The sequence below is a fragment of the Falco biarmicus genome, chromosome Z (genome assembly GCF_023638135.1).
Source record: "Falco biarmicus isolate bFalBia1 chromosome Z, bFalBia1.pri, whole genome shotgun sequence".
NCBI classification, from domain to species: Eukaryota; Metazoa; Chordata; class Aves; order Falconiformes; family Falconidae; genus Falco; species Falco biarmicus.
In genome coordinates, this window is record NC_079311.1 from 17,228,087 (window position 1) to 17,242,718 (window position 14,632).

The 14,632-nt window shown below is 51.2% G+C and overlaps 1 protein-coding gene across 5 annotated transcripts in view; it reads right to left on the minus strand.

Annotated features, from left to right (window-relative positions):
• TMOD1 (tropomodulin 1) overlaps window positions 1-13,666 on the minus strand; it is a 29,453-nt gene extending 15,787 nt beyond the window's left edge. Inside the window, exons 1-2 of one of the 5 annotated variants that reach the window (XM_056323715.1) lie at window positions 13,648-13,666; window positions 1,399-1,562 (exon numbers count right to left, since the gene is read on the minus strand). In XM_056323715.1, coding sequence (XP_056179690.1) covers window positions 1,399-1,518 — 120 coding nt within the window. In that variant the 5' untranslated portion in view covers window positions 1,519-1,562; window positions 13,648-13,666. Of the gene's footprint in view, window positions 1-1,398; window positions 2,126-13,391; window positions 13,591-13,647 lie in introns of those variants that run through there. The other 4 variants (XM_056323712.1, XM_056323714.1, XM_056323713.1 and 1 more) reach the window with 4 other exon arrangements.
• Window positions 13,667-14,632: the final 966 nt, after the last annotated feature.

Consider the following 14,632-nt stretch of genomic DNA (forward strand, 5'->3'; position numbering starts at 1 on the left):
GGGTTTCGCAAAGAAGGTCACTCTGTTGCAGATCAAAATCCCTGTGAACCTCAGCCCTTTTTTGAACTGCCTCCTTGTTATTCAGTCACATTAGACACCATGGGAAGTTGCTTTGTGCCTGACACATATGGCACGTAAGCACCTGCTTATATTTAAATATAGAACAGCCTTAATGCAGTAAGACTATTCCCAGATTTGCCACTAAGCATGTTCTTTAAAGGCTTGCTGGGTAGAAGTCGATGTTTACTTTTTAAGACATCCAAGGTGATTTTGAACAACATGCCAATTTTTCCATGCCCACCTAACAGAAGAAATCCATTGTAATTTAAATTTGTATCGTTGAAAAGCCTTGGAAGGAAAATGACTAATAGGAAACAATTACATTCAGGCAAGCTTGGAGAGCAACAGAGGAGAGCTGTGCTAATGCACAAGCAGGGAAGCATAGGAAACAGCTTGCTTCCTCAGGCTTTGCGCTGTGAGAGGTGACCAAGCTTTAACTCCTGTACTCAGGCTACACCTGTACAATGTTGGCAAATATTTTACCTTTCCACACCTTTCACAGAACGCTGCCTGACTCTGTGTCTTCTGAGGCAGCTGTAACCAGCCCATCAGCTTAATCCCAGGAGCTAGCCTGCCACCTCTTAATTATCTTCCTGTGTTGCAATTAAAAATACTGATGATGCAACCTACACTGCCCATCACTTCCCCCAGAAAGACCAACTGCATGCTGCAGGAATGATTTCTCACTTGGCAGTGCCCAGCCGCCTCATCATCTAACGTTGCCGTAACCCAGTGGCCTGCCAGTTGGCTCTGCATGTCCCCTGCTAAAGCCACAGGACAACGTTGCCTCCAAAAAGCTTTCAGGGCTTGGCACCCACAGGCTCAGTATCTGCATATGCGCAGCTCCTGCTGATGTTGGGAGGTTGCTAAAAAAAACCCAGTTATCCCATTTTACAAAACTCTGGGATCTGGATTTCAGCCTAAATGGAGGAAAATACAGACCGTTTCAAGTCTGCTATGAAAAAAAGCCAAACATGCCACAAAACCCAAAACATTCCCTCCAAGGTGGCCTGATCAGAAGCAGAATCCAGTTTCCATAGATGTCCTGCCCTGCACCAGCACTGGCTCACATCGGTGCTGCAAATCACAGCGCTTGTCACGCTGCAGCATGTGTGCCCAGGCAAGGGCAGGGGAATACCACAGAAACAAAGTCCCAGGTGCAGCCCACGCTTCCGATGCCAAAACTGTTTCTGCTCGTCTACAGCCAGTCTCTTCCATCCTTGCACTGAGCACAGGCTCTGCAAAGAATCCCACTTAAATACAGATTACTAATGTAGCCCGTTCCCCCACAACTACTGAGATTTACCACCTCGCAAATCTCATGTAAAAATTACTTACATCAGGATCCAGCTCTTCCAGCTCATTCTCTAGCTTCCTGAGCTCCTCCTCTGTCAGAGCCCCAAGGATCTTGTCTTCATCCAAGTCTCGGTATTTTTCTAGCTCCTTTCTGTAAGACATCTTAGAGGAGTCTCGTGAATCTCACTTTTATGTCAAAACAGGACCTGAAATGAAAACAAGAAGCATAACACTGAGTACATGAAACACAGCACTGTAGCCTGGCTGGCAGGGGAATGCCGAACACCACCGAGCTGCGGAAGATCTACGCTTAAAGCATGGCTGACTTTAAAGCCAGGTCAGATTGCTCAGGGGCCCCCTGGTCCATATCCCACATGCAAGGAACAGCCCACGGTCATGAGAGCGGCACAATTTCAGCAGCACGTTGCTCCACCACAGACTCCCAAGGCAGCACTGAGGAAGTACTTTGTACAGGACCCTGGCTAGAGATGTCTTTCTCCAAGCAATGCTAGATGTTAGGTATCCTGGGCACTTATTTTCTCAAAAAACAATAAACCAGAAATCATAAAGTCTGCAGCTCTCATGCCCTTAGAAGCCCCCCAGTAACACCTCTCTGCACATGGCACTCCAGGTAACAATGTCACCAGATGGGAAAACAGATTTGTAACATCACTGAGTATCTCTGAGCCCTGTAAACCTCCATGAGGTTACAGTGTGTGACACTCCTTCCCATGTTTTAAAGCCACAAGGAGATCAGGAAGTATTATCCACTCACGTTTAGGAGGCTGCCAGTTTAACGTGCTGTTTAGTGACCCACCTTCCCCGAGAGCACACGTGTTTGCACTGCTGCGAGCTAAGCAGCTGACCTGAGCGTTACCGCATGTCTAAAACAACCCTTGAGGAAAAGAAGTGGGAGTAGCATAGTGAATGACCTATCCGGATAATTCTTGATGACCCAGGGGTTTGTCCCGCGTCGCCTAATATAAAACGCCATACAGAGTCACACACACGTAAATGGACCTCTGCCAGCTCTAAGACTGTAGTAGACCTTCTACAAAGGTCAACTTGTTTAAAATGTGCAGGTGGGTTATAAATACACTCACTACAACACACAAGAGTGTATCCAACTCTGCTTTTTTTTTTTTTTTCTGAAAGTTTCCTTCTGTTCCATAGCACTGTTTACATTTCTTACATATTATTTACATGGCACATATCTATATTTTTTTGGCTTGATTTTTGTGGAGGGTATTGAACCATAGATAATTGGAAGTGATTTTTCCTACAGTTTTAAAAAAAGTCTTTTTATTCTTTCAAGTGGCACTTACACTAAAATAACAGCGAGGCCTGTGCATTTTTCAAGGAGCCAGACATCTTTTGAGTTTCTATAAATGGCCTTTTTTTGGCCTCTGCAGAGCATCAGAGCTCTACCCCGAGTCACATCTCTCCAGCTTTGCTCATCCTCTCAGGGCAGATCATGCTCTTATGATTGCTCTTCATTAGTGGAGAAGTCTCTTTATACAACTTGCAACACAGCTGCTGTTCCAGATAGGAAAATTATCTTTAGCTTGTTCACAGAAGGGCACATTAATGCACACATGGCTCGACAGCAAGCCCTTAAATTTAGAGCTGTCATCTGGTCAGACGTTTGGTTCCCCACTGGTGTGGTGGTAACTCCTGCATCACTCACATTCCTGCCACTCGCCACTTAGGAGGTGTAGCACCAGGAGATGGTGCCTACTGGATGGAAAGAGCAGCCCCCCAGGCTCCCACAGCTGGGAGCTGAGGGAGTGAAAACTGGCTTTTTGTTGGCCTGCTTTGCTCCATGCGGCAACCGTCCACCTGTGGCACTTAGAGTCGAGAGCAGTAGGGGGGTGACGGAGGAAGCGCAGGCTGCAGGGCGCAGTGGGTTTGGCCGAGTGAGGCGGTGGGGACCCCAGCACTCGGGGGCTTCACCGTGCCCCTGCAGCGCTCAGCACCTTGAGCAACAATACTGATGTGCAGCAGCCACCCACACCGCTGTGCCCTCGTCAGGCTAGCAGCTGCGACCAGCAGCTTGGCCCCAGCAAGGCTGCCCTGCTGGTCAGCACAGAGAAAAGCAGAGCCTTTATCACAACGACCCACGAACGAACGCTTGGATTTTTAGCAATTGTTACTACTCTGATGCAGGAGATCCTACAAAAGCAGCCTAAACCTGGATCCGGAGATGTGTTGTGCCACTGCGGCCTTAGATTGAAGTGCATGAACCTCAAGCAGTCTGTATTTCACACTCAATTTTCAGTTTTTGCTATTCTGTGGAAGGAGCGGGAGCTAAGAGCAGGCAGCAAGGCAGAGGACAACCCCCCTGAGGCTGCTAAATTCCCTGTAATGGCTTCAAAATGTCCACATCTGCCACGCACATAGCCATTCCGATCTTGGCTACATGTGGATGACTATTGTAGGCGGCAGCCCCAGCCCCTTCCTGGCAATCGGGGTAGCCTGAAGTGGCGGCTCGGTGGGGACCGGGGCGCAGCCTCCGCAGGGCTGACCTTGCTGCCTCCTGCCAGAAGGACAGAGGCTGTCAGCACCGAGACGCAAAAGGCAGGACAGATGTCGGATGTCAGCATGCACAGGCAATGCTTCTGGAAAATGCTTCAGGTTTCAAAGCATCCTGCAGAGATATGAAGCTGGGACTGCATATAGCAAAGGCCCTGAGGGTTGAGGACAGGTGCAGAGCCTGCTGAAACACAGCTGAAATCCCCGCAGGGAGAAGTTTGTTTGCTACACACACCAAGCAGAGCTGCCAGGAGGAGACAGTGCCCTCGCAGCCTCACTGGTGCAGCCGGACGGTGCCAATGACTCGCGCAGCTCCTGCAGTGCGCGCACTGGGAGCACCGGCCGTGACTGCGGTGGCAGGACATTCAGTGCCATGAGCTGAGTGGGTTTAGCATCGCGTCCCCCCGCACAGCCTCCAGGACTAGGACACTTGCTGGCTCTCACTTATCTCCACATCCCAGGCCTCTTCTACCCTATCTTGCTAACGAGTGCTGGGAGAAAGAGCAAAATAGCGTCTGCTCTAAATGGCAAGAGGGGTTTATAGTGCCAAAAATAAGAAAGGAGATGAATTCTGCCTAAGCCTAACTATTTTCATTTATCCAACGGGCTGAAACACCCGCTGCCACGAACAGCGCTCCTTGAGCCATGTCAGGGTTCAAGCATTGTTTAACACAGGTGTCCCCCCCACCGACACCCACACTCTAAAAAACTAACAAGATCCTCCAGCACAACTGCAGTATTATATTCACATTTTAAACCCACACACTTCTGGACATTCAGGAAAGAGTTAACTCTAATTCACCACAAATCTGCTCCATCAAATCTATTCTCAGTGCCTTTCTAAGAGGGCAGCTTTGATTTCTTGCTGGTTTTCCTTAAACTTACCAACACGCTTTTCATTCAGTAAACAAAGGAAGCATCACATCAAAATATATACATAATATATAGAAGCTGCACAAGACTGACACAATTAAAACTTTAAGTCCTCAAAAACCTGAAATTCATATTAACTACCAAGACAGCAAGATACTAGGTCTCGTTGTCCAAAGTATTCATCAGACACATGAGAAGACAGCCCAAACACTTGTACTTGGGAAGTCTGAAGAGCACAAAAGTTGGTATGCATGGAGACCTATAGAAAGTTTCAAGGAGAAAAATTAAATTGGATGGGAGGTGAATGCACACCACAGGTCATCTACAGGGAAAAACTGTTCCTATCATGAATACAGAAAAACAAAACCAAACAAAAAGGCAACATTTGTGATTATAAGGGGGGTGGAATAGTTTCTTTCTGAAGGGTCCAAAACCACTGAACAAACAAATGGATGTTGTAGAAGAACTGAAAATGGAAAGCATCCCACATGACACTGAAAATACTCCTTTCAGTGCTCTGCACCGGTACGGCCCCCCTGCAGCACCATGCCCTTTCTGGGGCACCGAAACCCAAGAGAAGCACCAGTCTCTGTGCAGGGATCCAGCTGAGACCTGGGAAGGAGGCCCCTGTGGGACCACTGCATCCCATCCACTGTGGAGAGCAGCCACAGGGATGTGGTCATACTCCTCAGGTGGGCGAGCAGGGAGGGCAGGAGCAGGGCTGCAATGGGCTCAGGCTGCAACAGGCTGCCCCAGGAGGCTGCGGAGCAGCACCAGCTGAGTCAGAGCATCTGCAGGATCATCCCTCAGTGCTCTGACAACCCCAGGAAAAAGGACAAATGAGAAAGCAGAACTGGGTAAAGCGACAGAAACAGCAGCGAGCAAGACAAATTCCAAGAAAACACAAAAACGTCTTAGAAAAATAGAGGCTGATTTCCCCCGGGTGATGTGCAACACGGAGCCCAGCCTCCCGGCGCACAGCCTCCCACATGCACCAGCATGCTAACAGTGGGAAACTACAGGAAGCCCTTTTCTTTTTGTATGTGTGTGGGGAGAAAGAGCAACCAACCTCGGCAAAGATACAGGACTTTTCAGTGGTAAATTCTGTCACCTGTTCAAGCCAAGCCCAACGCCGGCGTTTTGCGGCAGGCTGCAGCACGCAGCTGTCACCTCCACGGCCACGGGGACTGCAGCAGGCGGGGGGTCCAGTGCACCCCCAGTCATCTGCCGCACCGAATCGCCAGCAAAAGGCAGAGGACAGGAACTCTGTGTACTCTGCCTCCTGACGAGAGCCATGGCTGAAAAAACAAACAACCCCCACCCCAGACAACCCTCAAACCTGCCAGGAGACTTTTACAATGCTTTGAAATAAGAAAGCAGACCAAAGCTTTGGTTCCTGAGATAAGGAGGCTGCCAACAAGCATCACCAGCTTGTTGTCACCGTATTAATGGTTCTGGAAAAACTGCCAAGTTTGAAGGCAGAAGGCTATTCAGGATGAAAGCTGTTTTTAAGAGCACTGAAGGCAGAAGTTAACCTTGTGAGGGGTAACCTGGCTCGAGAACAGTTCATATTTGACTCACGCAGGGTTTTGATTTATGAGATTTTTTCATAGCTGAAATGTAAACCCAAGTCAAAGTTCAGAGCTATTACTTTTTACAGTCCAAAATAACAAACCAATGTCAACAAGCCCCTCTGTAGTTGCTAGAATTCCTTTTTACTTTTCTTTGACTTTTAGCATAACTTTAAAGATAAATGCCAGGGCTGTTTTTTGAGAAAACGTATGTACCTCGGGTGACCATTTCCTATAAACTCAAGAGAAGTGCTTTCTGTGCATGCACCTCAGTGAATCACCCAGGTGTAAAACCAAGAAGCAAGCCCTGCAGAGGAGGGAAGCATATCAGCTCCAGATGGTTTCCTAAATGAAGACTGTATTTTTATGTGGCCTCTAAGTGCTCTGATAAACTTTAAGGCCACTACCTAACTCTAATGAAATCTCACACAGGACTCAAACCCTAATTTCTTGTCAAGCTGCACACGTGTGCGAAGGGTCCATCAGCACAGGCATAATGTGGAGCAAGCCTAGGCATCTCCTTTGGCTGACTGTCAGGGAATGAAGGAGAGAGCTGGGGCATCTGCAGGGATGTCTAGGGACAGGGAGGGAACCAGAAGCACTTGAAGAAGGGGGAGCTGTTACAAGTGGTAGAGCTGGGGCAGACACAGGATGGGGATGCAGGCATGAAGGACATCAATCAACCAAAAAGTGAGTCTCTGCTGGTTTTGCTGCTCATGGGACAACTTGCAAACCCTGGCCTTGCATCCCAGCATACCTGGGTGCTGGTGTGCAAGAGCCTGACTCCGCAGCTGCCCTGCTGTTTGAGTCACTGAGCACGCCAACATCACCAGTTCCCAAGAGTTTCAAGAAGGGACCAACGAATTACGGCCAGATCCATTAACAACAGAGAGAAAGATGCCCAACAGCTCCTTCCAAGACCAAATCTAAAAATGTAACTCTCTGAGAATTTTGCAAAACCCGGTAGGAAATCAGAGCTGAGGACAGGGGGTGCTGGTTCTGCCCCCAGTGTCATCACACAACCTTACACATCGAAAGTATCGACTGTTGGGTGCTTCCTATCACCAGTTACCCTGGTCACAAGGGAAGTAAATGCAGATGTGCTGGTACAGGACCACTCTTCTCTCAGCACAGAGGTACGAAAGTCACACATGGAGCCAGCAGTCCCTTCTCTGGCAGACATAACCTGAGCCCAGCAGTGGCCCTGCAGGTGACCATGTGCCCCGTCCCTGCGGGACAGGCATCCAGCAGTTTACCCCATTTCAAATGAACATACTTTGCTCTTGCTAAACGTCAAGTCTTTGGCTTGAAGAAATGAAAGGAAGATAGGCATCTAAAGCCAGTCCTTTTAAGGGAATGGTCTCCTGCATATTTTTTGTAGATTCTTTTTTAGGCTCATTGTCTCAGGCAGAGAGGGAAGCATCTTTCAACAATGCATAAATACAGACCTAGGCTGCAGTGTCAAGCGTTGTTGGTCTGCTTGGGCTCTGCCTCACCACTTTGAATGTACAGGATGTTGAAACGTCTTGTCAAAGCTACAAGAGACTTCCTATATCTCTGCACTGGACTTGCAGTCTGAGGCGCACTAGAAAGCATCTAGCCAGGAGGTCCACAGAGGTGGGTATTTCTCTCTGCTTAACATCCCTGAGGCTGCAGCTAAATGCTGCATCCAGTTTGATGATCTCCAGTAGAAGGCAGGTCTTGACAGGATAAAGAGACTCCATTGCAGGGCCATCATGATGGGCAGGAGGCTGGGACACAGAAGATGTGAGGAGAAGTGGAGGCAACCGGACTTCTTCGGCCTGGAGAGGGAAAGGCTGCAGTGGGATCTAATTGCAGCCAGTCATCCCATGCCTAAAGGGAAAGGATTTCTAGAGAAGACAGAATCAGGCTTTCCACAGAGGTTATCAGGGGAAGGACAAGGGGCAATGGGGACAAGTTCTGGCAAGGGGAAAACTCCTTGCCACAAGAGTGGTGCAGCCCTTGGACAGGGACCACAGAGGTGGTGGGATCTTCATCCCTGGACATTCAATGCTTAACTGGGAAAGGCCCTGGGCAACCTGATCTAGCTCTGGGGCTAGGCCTGCTCAGAGGAGGACACCAGACTAGGAACATCCAGAGGACCCCCCTCACCCATCTAAACTTTCTGTGACTGGGTCTTAGAAGAATGTGTAGGTCTGTCCAACTGATTCCTTCTCTGCATTGGAGGAGGTTACACAGGATGGGAACCAGGCTCCAAGCTGATCCCCTGCATTTCACAAAAACTTCTTTTCTGCACTCACTTAGTTTATCCAGCTGAAGCAAAGTCCTCACTGCTGTGATCCAAGTTTGAATTCTGATTCTCGTTCAACACAAGGGAGTTTAGCTGCCTTCCTCTAAAACAAACTGTTAAACCATCATGAGCTTAGACTCATTGTTGAAGGTCACCTTGACTAAGCCCCTTGCTTCTGCAGAATGAGGATGAGTCACTCAGCCTCCAGGACACTATCATAGTATCATCTTGCTTTGCAGCTTTCTCACACTGAGAAGCCCTTGTGCAGCTTGCAGAGTAGCCAAGCATCATCTTGAACGATTCCAAATAAAATAGAGCATACAAGGTAGCTGATGTATCCAGCCCCTGCTCAGCGAGCAGTGCCCATCTTCATCCCTTAGCTTTTCCACAGCAGAGTTGGACGGTGCCGGCACATTCATGCCCTGGCTGAGAAGAGTGGATAGAGAGAAGACGGGATGTTCCAGACAGTGAGAAGCTCCGTCATGTCAGATGCAGAAAGCAAGAGGTCAGCACACCCCGTCATAGTTCCAGGCAAGCCTGCCATCAGCCAGAAAGGCTGAGGCCCTCTCAGCCTCCCTACAAGAGGCTCATGCCTAATGAAATCCAGCGGGGAATCTGCGGTCCCTTCAGGAAACTCAGACTTCTCTAAGGAAGACCTGGATTTCCTCCAGTTTGACAAAAACCCCACAACCAGTAGCCACCAAGCTAAGACACACTAAAATTTGTATTTGAAAAGAAACATCTGGAAGGAGGCATCCTGGATCTATCAAAGCACACCATGACTTCTGCCTCTCTAAATGAAATGCTGACCATGCAGAGCACTCAGTGCTATCTGGAGTTATCATCACCGCCCAGAATCCTACAGCAATGAAGTTCCACACGCCATAGACAACACTTACTGATGCTGCTGCTTCAGTCCCACGGGGATCCTCACGCTGAAGCTGACATTCCCACTTGACAGCTCCACAGCAAACAGCTTGGCATCTGAGGTCATGCACACACTACGGGAAGCTCCCTGTGCTTGACTAAAGTGATCTCTCCCTTCATCCACTGCTGCTGAGGTGAGTCTTACACTGGCTGCATGCTCTTGGACCTTCCTCTCTCTTTGTGTGCTAGCAGCTCACCCAGTTCCTTATCCAGTACTCAGGAACTACCTGTTTCTCCTGGCCCTTCCCTCCTCGACGCTCCTGCAGCCTGCAAGCCACACAAACCAGTACTGGCTCTTGCCAAGCAGTCTTTCTCATCAGGGCCATCCAGCAAATAACCTGGATGTTTGGTGACCAGACAACATGTCAATGGGGTCAAATTCTGCCAAAGCCCAAACACAAACCTTTCCAGCTGCATCTCCCTTTTGCATATTTTTAAGGCACATGCTTGCAAATACAGTGATGCGTTCTCCTATTTGGGGTGAAGTTCTCTCACGCACCTGGCATGTACTTAAATCGTTAATTACTAATCCCTATGAAAAACACGTGGGCACACTTGAGTCATTAGTGACACCATGCACTCAGTTCCTGCTCTGTAACTTGAATCCTTCCACTTGGAAACTTCACAGCCAGCACAATCTCCTTTGAAAAGGGGTCCTGGGCTTCTTGCCTGAACTTCTCTTGGTCCTCAGATGGACTGCTGCTTCTCTGGAACACTCTAGTTGCAGGGAGCAGCTGAACCTGATGGATACCATATGAACACAGGAGCAGAAAGGCTCCAGCCTTGCACTGAGCAGTACCTTGGACTCCAGCAGGCGATGGTGATGTCCTGTAAAACAGAAGCCCTACCAGACTGCCCAGAGCAAAGCACAGCAAGCTGTTAGTAACACACCTACATCTGCATGTTCCTGATATCACCCCACTGCTTGTGTGTCTGAAGCAGAAGAAGTGAAAGTGAAATGCTCCATCACGGTGCTGCTAACAAGCCCTAGACAGGTTGATGCTTAATGAATGCCAGAGCAAAACGAGTACTGTTCCAGCAGCAATGAGCCTGTGGTGTATGCTGTGCACCAAATCCGAACGAGACATTTAACAGAGGTGGGACCCTCACACAATCCTCTAAGGCCTGAAGAAACAAAGATGCCACCTGCAGCTGGGACAGCCACTACACCACAGAGTGCTGGCATGGGGCAGTGCTCTGGGGAAGCATGATTGTAGCTTTGTTTCCATGCTTCTCCCAGGGGTGCTGCCAGCCAGCGCACCCTGGGCTGGACAGACTTTGGTCTGAGCCAGGATAGGCTCTGATATGTGTTTATCTCATTCACCATGAACAAGTAGGAAGAACTCCTCTCAGGAGGGTGATACAGCTCTGAGGCAGGGCACCAGGGAGTGGGGTCTCCATCTTTGGGGGTCTGAAGCCACAACCTCCCTGGCTGAAGAAGGATCTGCTATGAGCTGGGGATGGACTAGAGAACTGTTGAGCCACCGGCAGTTCTGGGGTCGTGTGACAAAACACATGTGGCCATTTAGCAACATGGAGCCAAGAAACACAATTCTAATCTCCTGTTTCTTCCAAGGGTCTGATAATTTTACAAAATAAACACATTTTGACTACTAATCCCTGCCTAGAATAGAGAAGTGAAGACAGTCTTCCTAGCTCATGATTTGCAGATGGCTGTCAACTACACAGGGGAAAAAATGCAGAAAGCAGGTGCCAGCCTCCTCCCCTTGAGCTGTGCTGGGCTTTCAAAAAAACTCCACATGCCTGGAAAACAGTGAAGCATCAAACAGAAAAGTAAAACAATTAATCTGCAAACATTACACTCGGTAGCACATCGCTCTGGGGGATAGAGTTAAACACCTAGCAACAGCAGACAGGTGCTTCTTACAGAAGGATCATTCAGGATTTCTTGAAAAGATCAGCCAAACTGTCCTTTAGGTAAATGGAAGTAAAACGTGGGCGAAGGAAAGCAGTAGTGAGATAGACCAGGCTGCCTCCACATCTGCTTGACTTTCACAAACACACTGAGCAGGAGGCAAGGCAGCAACATTTTCTGAGGATTGTGCAAAACCATATCATTTGGAGAAAAGCCAGCAGACCATCACAGCTGAGAAATGCGTGGAGAAAAGAACAGGATGAGTCAGGCTAGAAAACAAAGCAATGCTGAAGGGGGCGGGAAGTCCTGACAGGGGGAAAACAGAGACCTTGAAATGAGCAGCAGTGACCATACAATGCAGCACGCTTGTTGGAATACCCAAACACATATGGAATCATTTATGTTGGAAAAGACCTTTAAGATCATCGAGTCCAGCTGTTAACCCAGCACTGCCAAGCCCATCACTAAACCACATCCCTAAGCACCGCATCTACAAGTTTTTTAAATAACCCCAAGGATGGTGATTCCACCACCTCCCTGGGCAGCCTGTTCCAATGCTTCACCACACTTTCAGTGAAGAAAGTTTTCCTAATCTCCAATCTAAACCTCCCCTGGCGCAACTTGCAGCCGTTTCCTCTGGTCCTACCGCTTCTTACTTGGGAGAAGAGACCAACCCCCACCTGCCCACAGCCTCCTGTCAGGCAGCTGTAGAGAGCAGCAAGGTCCCCCCTGAGCCCCCTCCTTTCCAGGCTAAACAACCCCAGTTCCCTCAGCGGCTCCTCACAAGACTTGTACATTAGAGCAACAGGCACAGAAGCTGTCAGGAGACAACAGTGCAGGCTCCTCTACACCACTGCAAAAGCCGTTTGGCTCCGGGCACTGCGGTGCTAGCAGGACGGTGCCTGGCTTTAGCATTGCAGCCCAGCCCCTCCTTCCAAGAATGCGTAAGACGAAGTGCTCACTACCATAACCTGAAGTAGGGCTTGCATGCTCAAAAGCTTGCCCAGTATTTGCTCTATCAGATAGTCTGAGAGCAGGTGCCACCTCTCAGCATCTTCTTGTCTCTTTGATGAGAAAATCTTCACTCCAGCATGAACTGGCAGGTCATATGTGGTGAAGGGATTTTACATACACTTTAAAGTAACCTCAGCCACGTGGATGAGCACTTTTCTGGCTCAAGGTGCTATACCCAAGGAAAGATGTAAAGCAGCTAGAGAGTGGACCTCTGCCTAGAGCTAGGGCAGCCGGTCCAGAAGCGGGGCAGCGGGCAGGTCCTGCCCAACGAACAGTCCAGGGACATTTCAAAAGCAGAAGCATATGGATGAGCACATCAGGATGGCACGTGTGCGAGGGCAGGAGCTGCGTCCAGCTGAGTGAACGAAAGTTATCTTGGAGATAGGCTGCACATTTCAAGCAAGGCAGTGACTAATTCAAGCCGGACAAAGTATGGCCACAGAAAATAACACCACAAGGACCGAAGGGCTCTCTCCCCCGCTAATTTCTACTTTTCCCGTACAAAAGCAGCGCAGCTTTCTATCGATCCATCCCGCGAAAAACCACTGCCCAGAAGAGCTCCCGGATTACAAACGCAACAGCCGCACAACAGCCCCACCAGCGGCCCTGGCCGCCCGTGGCCACCCCCCACCCCCCCCCGCCCGCTGCGGGGCACCGCCGCGCACACCGGGGACACCGCCTGCCTTAGCCCGCCGGCTGCTCCGCGCACTCCCGGCGCAGCGCCCCGACCCTCCGGGAGCGGCCGGCCGGCCTGCCTGCCAGGCAGCAGGCTAGGGGGGGGAGGAGGCAGGCAGGCAGGCAGGCAGGCAGGCAGGCAGGCAGGCAGGCAGGGCAGGGAGGGAGGCAGGGTGCCCCAACACCCAGCCCATCGCCCCTGCGCGCTGCCGGGCGCACGTAGCGCGGAGGCGGCCGCTATTTATGCCGAGCCGGTGCCGGCCAAATATTCTGCCCAGATAACCAACCCGCTTACCGCGCCCGTGGGCCGAGCCGAGCCGAGCCAAGCCGTGCCGAGCCGAGCCGAGCCGAGCCGTGCCGTGCCGTGCCGAGCCCGGGCGGCGCGTCCTGCCCGCGCCGGCACCGCTGCTGCGGGGGGCGGGGGTCCGTGCCCGGGCCCGGGCTCGGCACAGCCCGGCCGTCACTCAGCGGGGCCGGCCCCGCCGCCCCTCCCGGCCGGCAGCAGCTGTGCCCGCCCCGGCCCCGGCCCCGGCCCGCCCCGGCAGCCGAACCTGCCCCAGTGCCCGGGCGCGGCGGGCGGTGCCGGGGCTGCGGCACGGGCGGCACTTGCTTCCGAAGGGTCTTCTCCGCTGTCGGCGGCTCGGGCCCGCCGCGGCCCGCATTGTGCCCCGTGGCAAGTCGCAGGGTGGCGGCAGCCCCCCGCCAGCGCTGCGCTCTGGAGAAGCCCCGCGAAGAGGCGCGCCCGGGTCCACGGGAGCCCCGGCCGCCGCAAGGCACCCTGCGGCTGCGGCTGGGAAAACTCCTTCGCCTTCCCCCGGGGGCAGCGGTGCCGCCCCGGGAGGGGGCAGGGGAGCGGCGGGGGTCGCAAGGCTCAGCCAGACCAAGTCGCGGCCGCGCTGGCCTCTGCCTGGGCATGGCCCTGCTACCAGCGAGGGTGAGCACCTCGTAAAAGCTGCTTCCCCACAAATGCCACCTGAATCTGCGCACCTACTAAGTCCGTGTCTTGTTTTACTCTCTGCAGGTTTGCCCCATACACCCGGTGACAGCCGCCCCCTGGGGCAGCTCGGCCCAGAGAGCTGCCTTCCAGCTTCGTGGTGCTAACAGATTTAGTACTATTGCTGCCAAATCTCCTTTCCCCTATCCTCACCTTTGCGTTACCATAAAGCCCCACAGATTTATCCTTTAATCTTTTTTAACAAATCTCCCACAAAGCGTCAGCCCCACGCTCAGCCTTATCTCTGCTGTCCAGTCTCCACCAGCAGGCACAAGGCAAGAGGGGAGAGAGCCTCAGACATATCAGAGGAGCACAGTCCATCTGAACCCTTCTCCAGCCCCACACTTCCCAGGCCTAGTGACGTCCTTCATCTGAAAATGGTCCCCATCTCCATGAGATGGTACCTGAATTTTTTTTCATGGCTTGCCATACAGCTGACCTGGCTGGTGCCAAGGTCCTTTGTCGCATGGCATCGGGAGAAAGATCTGCAGTTAGCCCTGGAAACACAGCTCACAGCTAGGCCAGATGAGGCACACAAAAGG